This window comes from Colletotrichum fructicola (assembly GCF_000319635.2).
Source record: "Colletotrichum fructicola Nara gc5 chromosome Unknown KSG_Nara_v1_contig04, whole genome shotgun sequence".
In the NCBI taxonomy this organism is placed as follows: domain Eukaryota; kingdom Fungi; phylum Ascomycota; class Sordariomycetes; order Glomerellales; family Glomerellaceae; genus Colletotrichum; species Colletotrichum fructicola.
Window position 1 is genome coordinate 6,265,620 of NW_027094054.1, and position 15,683 is coordinate 6,281,302.

Sequence of the window (15,683 nt, forward strand, 5' to 3'; positions counted from 1 at the left end):
CAATTGAGGCCGTCGCTTTCCATCGATCTGTCGGATGGTTGAAAAGATGCACCTGAGTTCATCGTCGGTGTTGATGAACCGAACAACAGGCCCGTTCCACCCATACCACAACCTCATCCTGGCAACTTTCCCCGCGTGCCGCGTGCCCAAAAAGTGTGGGGATTGGAGAATCGGCCGCCACACAGCAGCAAACTGGCGCGACTCCAAATCCCAGCGCAACCTGGGGCATGGGGTCTAGGGCCGGGGCAACCGTCACCGATGCGGTCTCACCACGGGTTTGCAGCACGCGGAAACGCGAATAAAGCCAGGGGTCCTCACTCGCCTGCCCATCCATTGTTTGCGCTAAGCAAACCACGGCTTCATACCCCATGTTCCCATCCGGTCACTCGAACTTCCTATAAAGACGCGACGATCCCTTCTCCGGCTTCAGCTCGAGGCTTCGTTGCAGTTTGATGAGTCGGTTCGGTTGTAACCATCAAATGTACCCCGCCGTGATCAGAAATCTTTCAATCTGACATCTCGTGGACAAGCCTTGCGGGCATTGGCAAGCGATTAGAAACTGCTCTTCTCTGCTCAGCAGCACCCAACCCAACATGGCTCTCCCTCCCAAGTGGTATCAGTTCCTCGTGAGCGTCTTCGCATCGCTCGGTTCTCTCAACTACGGTTACGATTTAGGTGTTATTGCATCCGCAATTGCTTCGCAGTCGTTCAAGACCAAATTCGGGGATGACCCTAAGGAAATGTATGCGACATTCCGACAGCCACTCTCTCAAATGACTTGAGCTGACATTGTCCAAGTGGTGCCGTTGTGTCATGTTTCACCGGAGGAGCTTTCATCGGCGCCGGCTGCGCCGGTCCGGCCGGTGATAAGCTCGGCCGTAAGATGACTATTCTCATCGGTGGTGCCATCTTCGTTCTCGGCGGTGCTTTCCAGGCCGCTGCCCAAAATCTCGGTTATCTCTATGCTGGCCGTGCTCTGGCTGGTGTCGGGTGAGTTCAACATTCCACTGTAGCATATGCGATACAACTGCTGACCGTTCTCTTCACAGTATCGGTTTCTTGACCATGATCATTCCCCTCTACCAGGCCGAGCTTTGCCACCCCAGTATCCGTGGACGAGTCACAGCTTTGCAACAGTTCATGCTTGGAGTTGGTGCTCTGGCTGCTGCTTGGATCTCATACGGGACGTACATCGGGTTTGCACCCACGGATAACAACCAATGGCGCGTCAGTCTTGGCATCCAATGTATCCCTGGTGGTATTCTGGCCCTGCTGATCTTATTCTTCCCCGAGTCACCTCGTTGGCTCATCGATCACGGCCGTGTGGACGAGGGTCTCCAGACTTTGGCCAAGCTGCACGCTCATGGTGATGTAAACGATGCCTGGGTCCGCGCCGAGTTTGACCAGATTCAAGAGTCCATTGCCACTGAGCATGAGGGATCAGCCAAGTCGTACAAGGAACTGTTTACTGACAAGTCTTGCTTCCGTCGCCTGTTCCTAGCTTGCGCTCTTCAAGCATCGATTCAAATGACTGGTGTTAGGTAGATCTCTCCGCGAGTTAAGCAGCCACTTGAAGCTTAGTGCTGACCAGATCTCTAGTGCCATCCAATACTATTCGGTCGCGATTTACGAGAAGATTGGAATTGCCGGTGACGAGACCCTCCGCTACCAGGCCATATCATCTGTCATTGCCCTCGTCGCTCAATTCCTCTGTATGATGCTTGTCGACAGGACCGGTCGCCGATGGCCTCTGATCTTCGGTAATCTTGGCAATTGCATCACCTTCATCATCGCCACAATCCTACTAGCCAAGTTTCCCCCTGGTTCTGAACATGCTACTGGAGGTGCCGCCTGGGGATTCATTGCCATGACCTGGCTGTACAACTTCAGCTTCAGTGCTACTTGTGGACCCCTTTCTTGGATTATCCCTGCCGAGATCTTCGACATGAAGACTCGCTCCAAGGGTGTCTCGATCGCTACCATGACCTCCTTTGCTTTCAACACTCTTATTGGGCAGACCACCTCAGTGGCGCTGGACGACAAGAGCGGCATCGGCTGGCGGTGGTACATTCTCTTCATTGTAAGCCACACAACCAACCTCTACTTTAAACACGGAAAGCTGATATTGCTATTCGCAGGTATGCAATTTTACGAACGCTGTTTTCTTCTGGTGCTTTCTCCCTGAGACCGCGAAACGTCCTTTGGAGGAGATGAGATACCTTTTCACGGAAGCTCCTCTCTTTGTTCCTACCATGGATCGCAGCACCGTCGAGACTCACGATCTCGAACGCAGAGTTGAAGCTGTTGAGCAGAAGCAGGCCCACGAAACGGAGCATATTTAATCATACTCACGCCACATATCGCTTGGATATGAGTAGTTTCTAATGTAAAATCAAGTAACTCATCTGAGTATACATCTCAATTTTCCCTGGCCGACTCGATTACGATCGCCATTGATGAGCCTACGTGACCAATGATGAGACTTTCCCTCCTGTCAATGCTGTTCATATGATGTTCTCTAATTCTCAGGAGTGCCATCTCAAAATTGGCTTGAAAATCTTTATCATCGGTAATTGTAAGCGGGTTGGGGTTGCGCAATGTTATGGTGATACCCATGCCCGTAGCCTTGTCCGTGTCCAGACTCCATCATCTGCGGGCCGCCGCCGCGGCCCTTTCCAGGTGTGAATCGCGAGAACATGCTGGTCTTTCCGCCGACAGTTTGCTGGCGCGGTTGGCGTTTCTTCCTGAAGCAGCAGCAATAGCAGCATAGCACACAAAAAGCAACCAAGATGAAGCCCGCAATCGCTATGCCGATGATCGCACCGGTTGCGAGTCGTCTTCCGCGCCCATATGCCTGCGACTTGACGTCAGACGTGATCTTCGTAAGATGCATTTTCGACAGAATCTTACCATTGCACTGCCCAAGGCTTTAAATTTTCAGAGGCAGGCTGGTTCTCACACCTTGGTGATCTCCTACCGTGAGACAGACAACACAAAAAAGGATCGTCGGAACAAACAAACGAAAAGATTCGGCAGAAACGTCTTCTTGATTACACCGCAAGGTGAACTGAGGTGACGAAGAAACTTACACTACTTGTCGCACTATCAAATCTACGGCTAGCGATACTGTCTCGTTGCAGTCCGTCTTATACGTGTCGTTGGGATGGCCAAAAATTGGTGCGGCAACGCGTCAGCTTGAAAAGGCTTTGCTCCATGATGACTTCATCGTGGCACTTGGCCCTTTGGATGACGCGTAGCTGAACTTTCCACGGGGCCGCTCCGACCGGCGCTCGGCGCGGCGCCAAGGTGGGCCGGCAACCCGGCACTTCGGGTGGCCACGCCGAGGCTCGCAGTCAAATAGGTCTTGCATTCAGCACGGTGGTCTTGCGATTATTGATATGCATGTAATGATGCGCGCCTGCAGCGTTAGGAGCTGCTTTTCATTTAAGTAGTCTTCATGCTATACCTGTCCCATGTGTCTAGCGCATCATGCAAAATACTCTATCCGTGAAAAATGCTTAAAGAGTTACCAGTCCACAGCAATTCACCGTGAATGGCGTCTGGAAATTAAGCCCTTCAGTTGGCGCGCGCTCGACGGATAAGCACAGTCGTTCTTGACCATCCTCGGATGGCGGAGCTCGTGTTGGGGAACTTTTGGTAATCTCTGCGGCCCACGTGGTCCTTTTAGTGGTTCTAGGGTTACGGAGTACTTGAACATCTGTTGTCAAAAGTTGCATGGTCTCGTGTCCTTCGCGGAAGATGCTGACATGACAATAAACATAGTCCATTCGCATGTGTGCTGGCGCACCCGATTTGCGTTGCACTGACAGAACAGTCCGGTGGATTTGCAACATGGGAGAAAGCAAGAGACCTTAACGATTGATCTTTTATGCCGCAGCTGCATTCTGGACATCCATCATACAAGTCACCTTGTCCGCTGTCCACCACACTCTTGGCTCCAGTCCCATGAAAGAAATCGTACATTTCTCCGTGTCTACTTATATGGCAGCTGCGACCAATCACTGTAAACGCGGCACGTATCCGTAACGTGATCGGCCCCACGACCGTATGTGAGGTCTTCGCCTGGATGCTGTGGCAATGACAAGGCTTTTGATTTTCTCTACCCAGCCTTTTACCGATAATGTTCCAGACAAGGCCTCTGTGGCAGTGCTGCAGGCAGCCGCATTCGGCTCAATTCCGAGAGCTACCAAATCGGAAGACTTTGCAGTAACCTCAACCCCTGTCGTCGTATCCACAGCCGTTGCCCGATCACATAGGGCGGATCCACGCAGCTTAGATTCGAAGATAAGCTTCACCCACAGCCTGAACTTGTCGAAACCCACGCGTGACATATCAAAAGACTGCCCCTGCGAAGGGTCCAGAACGCAATGTTCTAGCCGCTGGCTCCTTCTCGTACCTAACCACAGCAGCTTCGTCGCATGGTACGAGGCGATGCAGGCCTAGGGCAAATTGAAGGTCTTTGCAGCTGAGGCTGGGGGGACATGTCGGGCACACAATCCTCAAGGGGTAACTGGCCTGTAATCCCGAGAAGCTGATCCAATTATCCTGACAGATGTAGTACATGCCCAACGCCTCTCATGCACCCTCCCGTTTGGCCTGTCATGGTCTTCCGCGTTATTAGCAAATAGGAAGGCAGGCTTTGCTAGTTACATAGTTTGATTACGTGGGACAAGACGTCGTCCTGGTGTCCTGAAAGCCTTGAGACGCAAATTCCTCTACTTTCTGATTTTTCGATTGTGTTTCCTCTTTTTTATCCGGTCACATTGACACGAACAGTAGGCGCCCTGGTAACGTCCCTCATATCTCATGAACTGACCCCATCAACAATCTCGAGCCGAAAACGTAAAAATCGAGTCTACCGAATCGAGAATGTCTCGAGCAAGCCCGTGGGCCGGTTCGAAGGAGTCTGAAGATCTTCCTCGTTTGTCTTCGGCGTCACAGTCATCTCTCAGACCTGTCTACGAATCCCAAAGACCGGCCTTCCTCGACCGCAACATTTTCAAGACTATAAGAGAACATATTCCCACCCGTTTATTCAGCAACCGGCGCTTATTTCTAGCAGGTCTTGCAACTTTATTTGTTATTATTCTCGTCTCCGCTGCCAAAACAGGATCGCAGCCGCCGATTGTCCTCGCCGTGAGCGCTGCAGCCAACCGCACTCTGGGCTTTGGCTCCATCAAGATGATCAGTCTACCAATTCGACAAGACAAAGCCGATGCCGCCACTGTCCAAAGTTTCCTATCGAATATTGACATCCAGATCGTTGAAGGGGTCAACGGGAGTCGACTAGGAGAAGTTGGACTACCGCCCAGCAGTATCCCCGATATTGAACCTGGCCAGGCTTTATCGGCTGGCGAAAAGGGATGTTGGCGATCTCACGCAAATGTGCGAACCCCTGGCTGTATGAAACTCATGCCATACCTGCTGACATGTGATTTGTTAGGTATGGAGAGGTCTGCTGCACACAGACGTGGACACTGTCTTGATCATGGAAGACGACGTCACCTGGGACATCCATATCAAAGACGTCATGCGCCTCGCAGCATCCCATTTGCCAGGTCTTTTGAATGGAACTGGGCTGCTTGGCCTTAACCCGACGCGAAGCTCCGAGGAACAGGCTCAGGTAGATCCGTGGCACAGCAACATGTGGGATTTGATTACCTTCGGCCACTGCGCTGACGGCGATCAGTGGAAATCAGAGAAGGTCAAATACGACGATCCATACACAAGTGGAGAGCATGGAGAATGGCATGGAGTGGGTGTCAAAGGTGGCCGTCGCATGTTGCGCAGAGCTGGCGGCATGGCTTGTACCGGCGCGTATGCTGTGAGTGCTCGAGGTGCCGCCAAACTTTTGCTGCGAAGTGGATTTGACCTCAACCTTCCGGTCGACGTGATTATGAACGACATGATCAAGAGTGATCAGCTACGAGCGTATAGCATTTGGCCTCCACCAGTCGTCCAATGGCGCTATCGTGACAAGTTGGGCATGTGGGGAGCTATGGGCAGTGATATTAGAGTAGAGCACAAGGATAAAGATCGCAGTGGCTGGGAAGATGCTCATAAGAATCATGATATCTGGCTACTGAAGGGGGAAACTAAGGGTTTGAAAGATCCAGCGATCAAGAGCGCCTGGGGTGTGTTAATAGGTCATGAAGATGACTAGAGGTCCGTGTGGAAATAAAAGACTTGGGTTGGGCATTATAAAGATAAAGACGTTTGACACGCATGTCATGAACGCATATTTCTTTGATCCTTTTCTAAATCAAGGTGCTAGTCACTTTTGAGGAAACTCATGTATGTGAGGATCGATAATTTAAAAGTGGACTAAGAGTAAGAAGTAACTGCTGGTGATAATGTTATGATAATCTCAACCCACGCGCTTATTGAAGACTTAGAGTAGCGTGATGCAACACCCGTTGAGGACTGTAGCGTTACGTCCAATATCAACCATGTAGTAGGCTCTAAAACTTTACGTAAAGCGCTAGCACATCTCCTGAAGAACAGCCTTGGAAAAAAACGTAGCTGTGTATATCTTTGAACATAACATCTAAGAATGTTATGTAACGGTCGGTTTTGCTTCCAATAGAGAGTTCAAATTTGGATTTACAATTGTGGCATGTGAATCCTTAATCTTTGTAGATTCTCACGTTGTAATTATCTCTCCACTGGTCTTCAATGATGATCAGCTGAGACTCTTGAAGTCTTTTCAGATAGCTGTCCTCGGGAACATCCTTGTAGTCATCCCGGTCGATGTCCATGTAACCCTCTTTCGTAATTGATCGAGGAGTTATCATTAAAGAACGCCCTACTGCTATTAGAAGCTGAGATGGAAACCTTCAAATGATCAATTACACTTACCGTTGATGGTTTTGTCGCAGGCAACTCTCATCATGCAGTTTGCAACGTCTTCCTGTTCGCCAAATTCGACTCCATGATCGATCAACCACTTTTCATAGTCGGCAGTCCGAATCGCGCTTCTGATCCAGCAGGGGGCAACGTAGGTGATTCTGATGCCTTGTTCCCAGCTGGAGCGTCTCACGGTTCTCATAAAGCCATGAAGCCCGTACTTTGTTGCTGTGTACTCCCAATTACCAGGAGAATCTATCCAGCCCACCATGCTGCCCGTGATGATGAAACATCTGTCCCGCTCCTCGGTATCTGGCTGCATTCTGAAGTAGTGAACTGCAAGCTTCCACGTGTACAAAGACCCCAAGAGATTGACATTTACGATGTTGAGATCTGGCTTCGTTGGCTGTTCGTTGGGATCTTCTAGGTTCCAAAGACTGTCGCCAGAACTCCGACTGATCCCAGCATTAGCGATCACAATGTCTATGCTTCTTTCAGGGCTTCGGCTCTTTGCCGTTTCAAACAATTGCTTTTGCTGGTCCCAGTCCCTGATGTCGCACTTCACAAAAGCAGAACACTCGGCATTAGCGTTCAACTCTTTTTCAATAACCTCGCCCCTCAAGTTTACATCACCAAATGTAACAAATGCACCAGCTGCAACAAACGCACGCACGCACGCCTCTCCCATGCCATTCGCACCGCCGGTGATGATGACTGATTTACCCTTGACACTGCTACGGTCAGGGATGATAGTGTGGTCGGTGGGGCCGGTGTATGTATATCGTGGCAGAGGCATTGTTATGGCTGAATACTCCGTTGAAATGTAAGATAAGAGATCCTGAGGTTGATTACTACCGAGAGCTTCCCACTCCACGCGAGTCGATCAACGACTATTAATTGTATCACAGCGGGATCGAATTAGTAGTCCTGGTGATGCGGACATTTCTGTATACGGCCTCGTCATCACATTGGTGAGCTTCGGCCCAACTCTTCCCGGGATCATAGGAGGTAAGCGGGGTTAGCCGAGCTGTCCCCGCCCGAAGCCGGCTTTGAGCTGGGATTCCATTTTGGGATAACCGATCATGATATTCAAAGTCTGCAGGTAGACTACTGCTGTCGTTGGTGCACAGGTTCAGCAAACTTTGGGATTGGGTTGCAATGCCGGTAACCCTAAAATGTCCAGCCAACTGAACTTGTTTTCCTTTTCTTGACGACAGCCAGGCCTCCCCCGCAGGCGATGATTGAATGAAATATTGCTATGTCATAAAACGCTACAGCACGTATTGGTGTATTGTGGGGCTGAATGGCGATTTTCTTCGCTGTTCTATCTCAAAAGTTTCATCATTGCCTCATCAGCATAAAGACAACAATTAGCCCAAGTTGATTTTACTGAGTCTCTGGCTGCGCAAATCAGCTTTCTACCCAGGGATATTCTTTGCTTAAAATCCGCATTCCGGATACTTACACACTTTCACGTCAACCTGTCCCATCATGACTGCCTCTGTCCAGGCACCTGTAACAGCCGCGGTCAGCCCAGGGCTTGTCACAACGCCGCATATCAATGATGGCGTTGCGCGTATGCCATCCGCAGAGCTTCCAGAGATTCTCAATGACGGCGCTGTATTCCCAAGCGCTGCTATGAGCGAGTTAATTGGCATCTCAGAGGACCCATTCAATCTTGATTCTAAGTTCGCCTACACTCCGCACAAGATGAAAGTCTTCACTATCGGTGCTGGATTTTCGGGGCTTCTCATGGCCCACAAGTTTCAGCACAGATTTCCGGAAATGCGAGACATTGTCGAACATACTATTTTCGAGGCCCATAGTGAGGTCGGAGGAACCTGGTTTATCAACAACTATCCCGGCGTTCAATGTGACGTTCCGGCCCACATCTACGTGAGGCATGGCATTTTACCCCCTAATTACGATATTGTTAACATCCGTGCAGGCATTTCCCTTTGACCCCAACCCGAACTGGAGTCGGTTCTACGCCAGTGGGCCTGAAATCCTTGAATATATCAAGAGCACTGTGAGAAAATGGAACCTTGACCGTGACCTGCAGCTGAATACGCGGGTTATCGGCGCTCAATGGCAGGAAGCCAAAGGCCAGTGGAAGGTCACTGTAGAGCATGAAGGGAAACAGCGCGAAGAGCACTGCCATGTTCTCATTTCTGCGCAAGGCGTCTTGGTGCATGAATCATGGCCAGACATCCCTGGCCTGAGAGATTTTGAAGGCCACATCACACACTCTGCCCTTTGGGATCATAACTACGACTATTCCAACAGGAAAGTTGCCGTGATTGGCAATGGGTCATCTGGAATCCAGATCGTTCCGCAGATGCAGAAGCTACCTGGAACCGATGTCGTGAACTTCATTCGTGGTCAGGCTTGGGTTTACTACCGCGCTCCTCCATCAAAGCATCTCGGTCGGGACGATCCTGACCCAAACCCAAAGTATACAGACGCTGAGAGAGAGATGTTTCAGGACCCCGACTATCATCTTCAACACAGGAAAGGCATTATCTCAAGGACGAACAAGTCATTCCACATCTTCATGAAGGGCAAAAATAACGAGGAGGGAATAAAATTGGCAGCTGCCCAAATGGCCGAGAAGCTCGGTCATGATTCCAAGCTATGCGATATGCTCATTCCCAAATGGGAGTTGGGATGCCGTCGAATCACCCCTGGGCCCGGCTACTTGGAGTCTTTCTTACAGCCCAACTGCAATGTTACCAACAGCCCTATTACCAATATTTCCAAGAAGGGTGTCCATACCGCTGACGGCAAGCTCTACGAGTGCGACGTCAGTAAGTGTCTCCCTTCCTTCGATTTATAGAAGTTGCTTACAAATTGTTTAGTCGTCTGTGCCACTGGGTTTGACGTTTCTCATCGCCCAAGGTATCCGATTGTTGGAAAGAAGAAGGTGGACTTAGCTACAAGATGGGCTGATGACCCTGATTCGTATATATCGGTAGCTATCCCCGACTATCCCAACTACTTCATGATGATGGGACCCAATTGTCTTGGCGGCCATGGTTCCTTGGTCGAGTCTCTCAACTGGACTGGAGATTACTTTATCAAGTGGATCAAGAAAATGGCAACTGAGGATATAAAGTATGTCGAGCCAAAGCAGGAAGTTGTGGACGCCTTCATCAGGTACAGCGATCAGGTCCATAAAACTCTTGTTTGGAGTGGTGGATGCAAAAGTTGGTACAAAAGGAACCGCGTCGATGGACGAGTCACGGCACTGTTTGGAGGGAGCGCACACCTCTTCAACCGGATGTTGAATGGCATTCGAGCCGAAGACTTCAACATTTGCTATCGCACATCAAATCCATTTAGATTCATGGGCAATGGTTTCACGGCGTGGGAAATGGATCCCAAGAACGATCTATCATGGTATGTGGAGAAGGCGGACAAAGTCCCTGACGCTTGCGCCTCATGAAGGATTTATAAAATTGAGCCGATTTCAGTCCAGTGCATTTATTGTTTTCCTAGATTTATGAGCTGAATGATAGGTTTCGCGCGTGGATATCGACAATGTATTCAATTTGTACTGCACGGCGCATCTTGATGGCCCGGGTCTCACCCCGGAACCATGAAATCCAAGCTGTAATCCATGAAAGATTCAAAAAGATCCCCAAACTGATTGGCCAATGTCTCGTGAAACATGAAAACATCAGGCGAGGAACATACCCCTACGGCAGTCCCATGCTCTTTGCCGGTCAATAGACAGTCGGCGATCCCACCTGTGTCTCTTGTGGCGAACGGGAACAAAGCCGTCCAGTCAAAAATGTCGTTTTCATCTCTAGACAACCTATCTGCGTAGGTTCTAGAGTGTTCGGTAGCTGAAGGGGGGTCCAAGGTCTCACCAGCCCTGGCTGGTGTATTTGCCGTGCTTCTCAATCTTTCGAACCCTTGTCTAATCACATTTGCAGAGCCCCACATGAGCTGGAGCTGATCTGCTGCACGCTCAAGAATATCAAGACAATCGTTTGCATCTTGAGCTAGATTTCTGACACGGCAGGCTTGTAACAACGGTATGAAGGCTGTCCCGCAGTACCAACAAGTGATTGCCATTAAGAAACGCGTGTTGCCTCGAGATAGGATGTCTCGAAGTATTCTGGCAATACACGATGCCGCCAGGATAGCCGGCGGCAGTGCTTCGGGCAAGGTATTGGCTGAACGTTTGAGATGGAGAACAATGACTGTTGTCAGATAGGGCAAGTAAAGTTGATGTACGTCTCTGTCAAACTTGTGGGTGTGAGTCGATCCGATAGGTAGTCGTAGGTACGGCGGTAGAGAGTTCACCCAATCAACAAGTTCCTGTCTGTGTTGATCTGGGGTTGCAGTAGTTGCTGTCGGAATTGATGACCGAGACAGAGCTTTTGCGACCTTGCCAATTATGACACACAAGCGAACCCAGTGAATAAATACTTCTCCTTTTCGCTGATGAATAGGGTCGCTGGGGAAATCGGACAGCAATGGCTCTCCGATATTACAGTCATCTGGATCTATGATTGCCGGCTTGCTTTGGCAGAGGGCGGTCAGTCGTTCCCTTGCCTGCGTGATCACTTGTTAGCAAGTTATTTCAGCTTGCGAGCAGTTGGGAGAAACTGACAAAAGCAGTCCACCATATCCTCCGGCGAAGCCCTAGCTTTAGATTGCTGCCCGGAATATGTTCAGACGCCGGCTCTCGATGAAGGTTCATTTGCTGTGCATGACGAATAATGACGGAGGTCCACCACCAGGATGAGTGTCGGTGCACTGTACTCGGTGGCTTTGGGGCAAACCAGTAGAAGAGTGATAAACCCATCAGCGTCGTTAAGCCGTCCGACTCCTCGTCCTCATAGAAAATAGTCCTCGCCTTTTTATAATACTCGGTAGGCCCCTCGTGAGGGACAAGAGGAGGTTGAATATTGCTGGAGGTAGTTGCGAGAGCGTTTGCAAGTAATGGAGAGCGAGCAATATCGCTAGCGAGGGTTTCAGGATCAAGAACCGGACACCACGAGTAGCAGTATTCCCAATACGTTTCTGCGAAGCTTTCTTGTAGATCTTGCTCGTGCGCGCTAGAGAAGTTATACCTCTGTTCGAGACATGCCTCGAGAGCCTGCTTTTGAGCATTGGATTGGTTCTCAGGGGCATACACCTGAAGAAATCCGGTGTCAATGTCACCAGTATGACTCTCTGCTAACCCTTCCGTTCGAGTATCACTGCTGGGAGACCTCTGCGTTGGTGATAGCACAGCGAGTCCACCATGGGACCTTACATTGGATGCTGAGTGTCTACGCGGGGATGGCTCAGGAAGATGATGATCTGAATGTTGAGAATGACCGTGAGGCTCAGTGGGGATCGACGGGGTGGGAGGGATGATTTCATCGAAGTCTGCCGATGATACTTGAATGTTGTCCATGACCGCATATGCATTTGAAGTGATTCCCTCGTCCCCAGATGCTGACGCGGCAGGAGGTGTTGGTCCGTGTTTGTTTCTCAGTCTCGAACGTAGTCGTTTGGTGCGTTTAGATGGCCGTAAGTGGCAGTCCTTTTCAGAAATATCACAATTCGTGCAGCTCTGGTGCCCCTCCGATGTTCTAGCCTGCACCTATATATCAAAATGGGCTTCCGGGTCTTAGGGTGATGCACACTGACCTGGAGGTCACATTTGACCTTTTTCTCGTGGCAGATAATGCAAACCAGCTCAGCGCGTCGTCGCTTTGGTTGCGTCGCATCAAAAGGGAGCCAATCGCTAACCATATCCGGCATCCTTCAGATGATTAATAGGAAAATTCACGGCAGTGAAGATGATTTCTTGCAGGGCAAAAACGCAGTTCAGAACTCTCTGCTCTTCAGCGTTATTAAGGGAGTTAGAATGATATTGGAAATGAGAGGTATGATGGTAGGAAGGCGGAATGCGGTTGCGTTGCAAATGGGAGGGGAGAAAAGGATGTAGGCCAAGAACAAGGAAATGCGGGGTAGATAAATCTGGGCACGTATGTGCGCCATGTGTGTGAGGCGGGGTGGGAGGTCTGTTTTGCCGGATACTGGGGATTTCGGTAAGGACGGGTGGAATGCTGCACTAAGAAGCCTTGCAGGCAACACACAAACTAACTCGCGCAATGGCAATCGCGCAATAGCAATGCCTTTGTAGTGCTTATAGGAGCAAAGTGATGATCTGGGCATTGGCGGTTGTTAGAAGGACGGAGCGTCTTGTTTCTGAATACGGTTTGCAAACTTTGATAAAGTATATTTATGCTCCTATAACTAATGCACAGCGCATATGTACCATTAATCTCAATCTATTAAATCTGCAAGCTAGGAGCCAGATCAAGGACCATAAGTAAGGTTGCTCAGTTCAAAATTGCATACTCTAGAAGCCGCATGCATCTTACGATTATAGACATAATCTGTGTTGAGCCTGCTAATCCTTCTGACTTACTTCAGAGAATATACCGGAACTGTGGATTCTACTTTCCGGTGAGTATAAAACACACCCGCAGAGAGGAGTTTTACCAACCTTGATGTCTGTCAGATCATCGTCATAGGCGTGATCGAATCCCTCCATCGTGCCACCCCGGTCCCGCCGCTTGTTCTGCCACACACAATGGAAGCGATAAACCAGACAAAGAATACCTGCGGCCAGGGACGTGATGACAACCACAATGAAACCGAAAGCATACTCCGGTGCATCTTGCTTCCGGAAGACGAGTGGACCAACGAAGTTACCTGTGACTGACATGAGCAAGACAGCTAAATTAAGTTACAACTGCACTCTTACCTAGACAGTACCCAATATACAAACCAGATGAAGCAATGGATCGCTTGGTGTAGCCAGCTGTATTTGCAATTTGAAGACCCATGAGCACCGCATAGCCACCTCCAACAGACGGCAATATATATGCAGCAAACAGCAAACCACCCTTGGCTGATCTGGGTAGAAGCCAGAGTAGAATGGCCGCCAATGTGGTCCCTAGTTGTGCCCCAAAGATAACCCATGTCCGACAATTCTTGAATTTATATGCAACGTATGGCATGACCAGTTGCACCGTACCTCCATATGCACCTGCAGGCATCGTAAGCAGGAGCGAATTAAGAGTACTGAATCCAAAGCCGTTGATGATGATAGGGACAAAAGTCGATATAGGACCATTTGCAATCATGCAAAGAAATGCCACCGCAAATACAAGCCAGAACTTCATATCTAGCGCGAGCTCCCCAACTTGATCCATCTTGTAGTGGGTGTTTCGCACACCAGAGTTGTTACTCCTGAGGCGGGCAACAAGTATGTAACGCTCTCTTTCGCTAAAGCCTTTAGCTCTAATGGGGTCGGCAGGCAGGAGGAAGTAGAGAAGAAGACCCCAGGCAATAGTCAGGGAGCCAGCAAAGTAAAACATATATCTCCAAGAAGAGACGCCTCCGTTAAGCTTGCCAAATCCATAGTTAATAAGAGGAGAGAAGATAGAAACGTATCCAGTGCAACTGTACCAAATGCTACTCACTAGATTAGTTACCCAAAGATGAATATTGCCTGCAGTTCCGTAGTTTGCTTACCCCATGCGCATTGCCTGTTCATTCTTCTTGTAAAAGCTCCCAACGATCAACATGAACATAGGGGAGATCCCGGATTCCAGCAAACCAAGGCAAAATCGCTGAACGTACAAGCCACGGTAGTCTGAGCATGATGTAGTCAAGATGAGGCACAATCCCCAAAGAGTGACTATGACTGACGCGACCTTTTCCACGGGAAACTTCTGTGCTAAGATCATAGCAGGATAGGCGCCAGCAATAAAACCGAGGTAGAAAATAGAAGCGGACCATGAGTATCTATCGCTAACAGTGAGGTCCAAATCGGTTCTAAGCCCAAACAGAGCCTGCAAAGAACGGTATTAGCTAATTGGGAAACTGCTTCGAAGTGGATATAAACTTACCGCTTGGGAAAGCATTGCTTTGTCGTAATATTGTAAACCGTACGTCAGACAAAGGACAGGCATAAGTTTCCAGTCTACTTTATGACGCAGCTTGGATTCCTCTGTTTCCGCCCAACCACGTTCGCCTGTGTATCTGTCGAGAATTTTCATCGCTTCGTCGTGGTGAAGCGTATCGACTTCAGCAATAGGCTTCGGGCCTGTAGCAACCTCAGGCCGCTCCACTTGCTGGGCATTTTCAGCAGATTTGGTAGTGTCGGACATGGTTGATGCAGGTTGAAAACTAGCTAGAGCAAGACAAATTAGAATCTGGAGCAGGAAAAAGGCAGAGTAAAAGGAAGTCACATCTTTCCAGTATCTTTGTTTTGTGTAGGAAAGCCGAGCTACCCAAGTTTTCTCTATGAGCAGGATGGGTCGGGAGATTGAACCGGTCAATTGGGAAGGTCGAACGCATGCAGGCACAGGGAGGCATTCCCTGGTGGAATGGGTCCGGGGCACTTAGGCTCAAAGAGTCGAAAGTCGTCTGGTACTTCGTGAAAACGTAGTGTTGCGGCAATCCTAAAGGAGAAGACGATCAGAGCGGAGCTGGCATCTGCACCATTTGCGGGTAGCCGGACGGTCCCCGCGTCCACCACCCCGCAACGTTGGGGTTGCTAGCCAGCGCCAAGGGCGAGGTTCATTCCTCGCACTCCAAAATTATGCGACCACTTCATATCAAGGACACAATTGATAAAGAAGCTTCTTTCATAATAACATTTGACAGACCACGGCTAGAGAGTCACCTGTTTCAGCCGAAGATTCTCTTTGAATCGGTGCTTTTTGTCCCAGAACCATGTCGTCCTCAGTCCAGTTGCCTCAGGGGAAAATCGCAGTTGCAGTGAAGATGATCAATCC

General features: G+C 49.6%; 6 protein-coding genes across 6 annotated transcripts; 3 read left to right on the forward strand and 3 right to left on the reverse strand.

Annotated features, from left to right (window-relative positions):
- Positions 1-593: 593 nt before the first annotated feature.
- On the forward strand, positions 594-2,342 carry mfs1-6 (MFS glucose transporter mfs1; the record flags this gene model as incomplete). The annotated part of the gene is made up of 5 exons (XM_032028635.1): positions 594-742; positions 799-990; positions 1,050-1,541; positions 1,600-2,080; positions 2,139-2,342. 5 exons carry the CDS (start codon positions 594-596, stop codon positions 2,340-2,342), a joined length of 1,518 nt encoding a protein of 505 aa, XP_031891915.1.
- Positions 2,343-2,563: 221 nt separating this feature from the next.
- CGGC5_v008649 (uncharacterized protein) lies at positions 2,564-2,913 on the reverse strand (the record flags this gene model as incomplete). The annotated part of the gene is made up of 2 exons (XM_032028637.1): positions 2,564-2,854; positions 2,911-2,913. 2 exons carry the CDS (start codon positions 2,911-2,913, stop codon positions 2,564-2,566), a joined length of 294 nt encoding a protein of 97 aa, XP_031892207.1.
- Positions 2,914-4,890: 1,977 nt separating this feature from the next.
- COLGALT1-1 (Procollagen galactosyltransferase 1) lies at positions 4,891-6,184 on the forward strand (the record flags this gene model as incomplete). The annotated part of the gene is made up of 3 exons (XM_032028638.1): positions 4,891-5,406; positions 5,465-5,644; positions 5,711-6,184. The coding sequence occupies 3 exons, from the start codon at positions 4,891-4,893 to the stop codon at positions 6,182-6,184; spliced, it is 1,170 nt and encodes a 389-aa protein (XP_031892206.1).
- A 463-nt stretch (positions 6,185-6,647) lies between these two features.
- adhA-3 (5'-hydroxyaverantin dehydrogenase) lies at positions 6,648-7,663 on the reverse strand (the record flags this gene model as incomplete). Its single annotated transcript, XM_032028639.2, has 2 exons — positions 6,648-6,826; positions 6,880-7,189. The coding sequence occupies 2 exons, from the start codon at positions 7,187-7,189 to the stop codon at positions 6,648-6,650; spliced, it is 489 nt and encodes a 162-aa protein (XP_031892209.2).
- A 695-nt stretch (positions 7,664-8,358) lies between these two features.
- stcW-1 (putative sterigmatocystin biosynthesis monooxygenase stcW) lies at positions 8,359-10,312 on the forward strand (the record flags this gene model as incomplete). The annotated part of the gene is made up of 3 exons (XM_032028640.1): positions 8,359-8,763; positions 8,816-9,674; positions 9,726-10,312. 3 exons carry the CDS (start codon positions 8,359-8,361, stop codon positions 10,310-10,312), a joined length of 1,851 nt encoding a protein of 616 aa, XP_031892208.1.
- A 2,992-nt stretch (positions 10,313-13,304) lies between these two features.
- Positions 13,305-15,053, reverse strand: CGGC5_v008653 (putative transporter; the record flags this gene model as incomplete). The annotated part of the gene is made up of 5 exons (XM_032028642.1): positions 13,305-13,331; positions 13,382-13,590; positions 13,643-14,355; positions 14,416-14,735; positions 14,793-15,053. 5 exons carry the CDS (start codon positions 15,051-15,053, stop codon positions 13,305-13,307), a joined length of 1,530 nt encoding a protein of 509 aa, XP_031892210.1.
- Between the last annotated feature and the right edge of the window lie 630 nt (positions 15,054-15,683).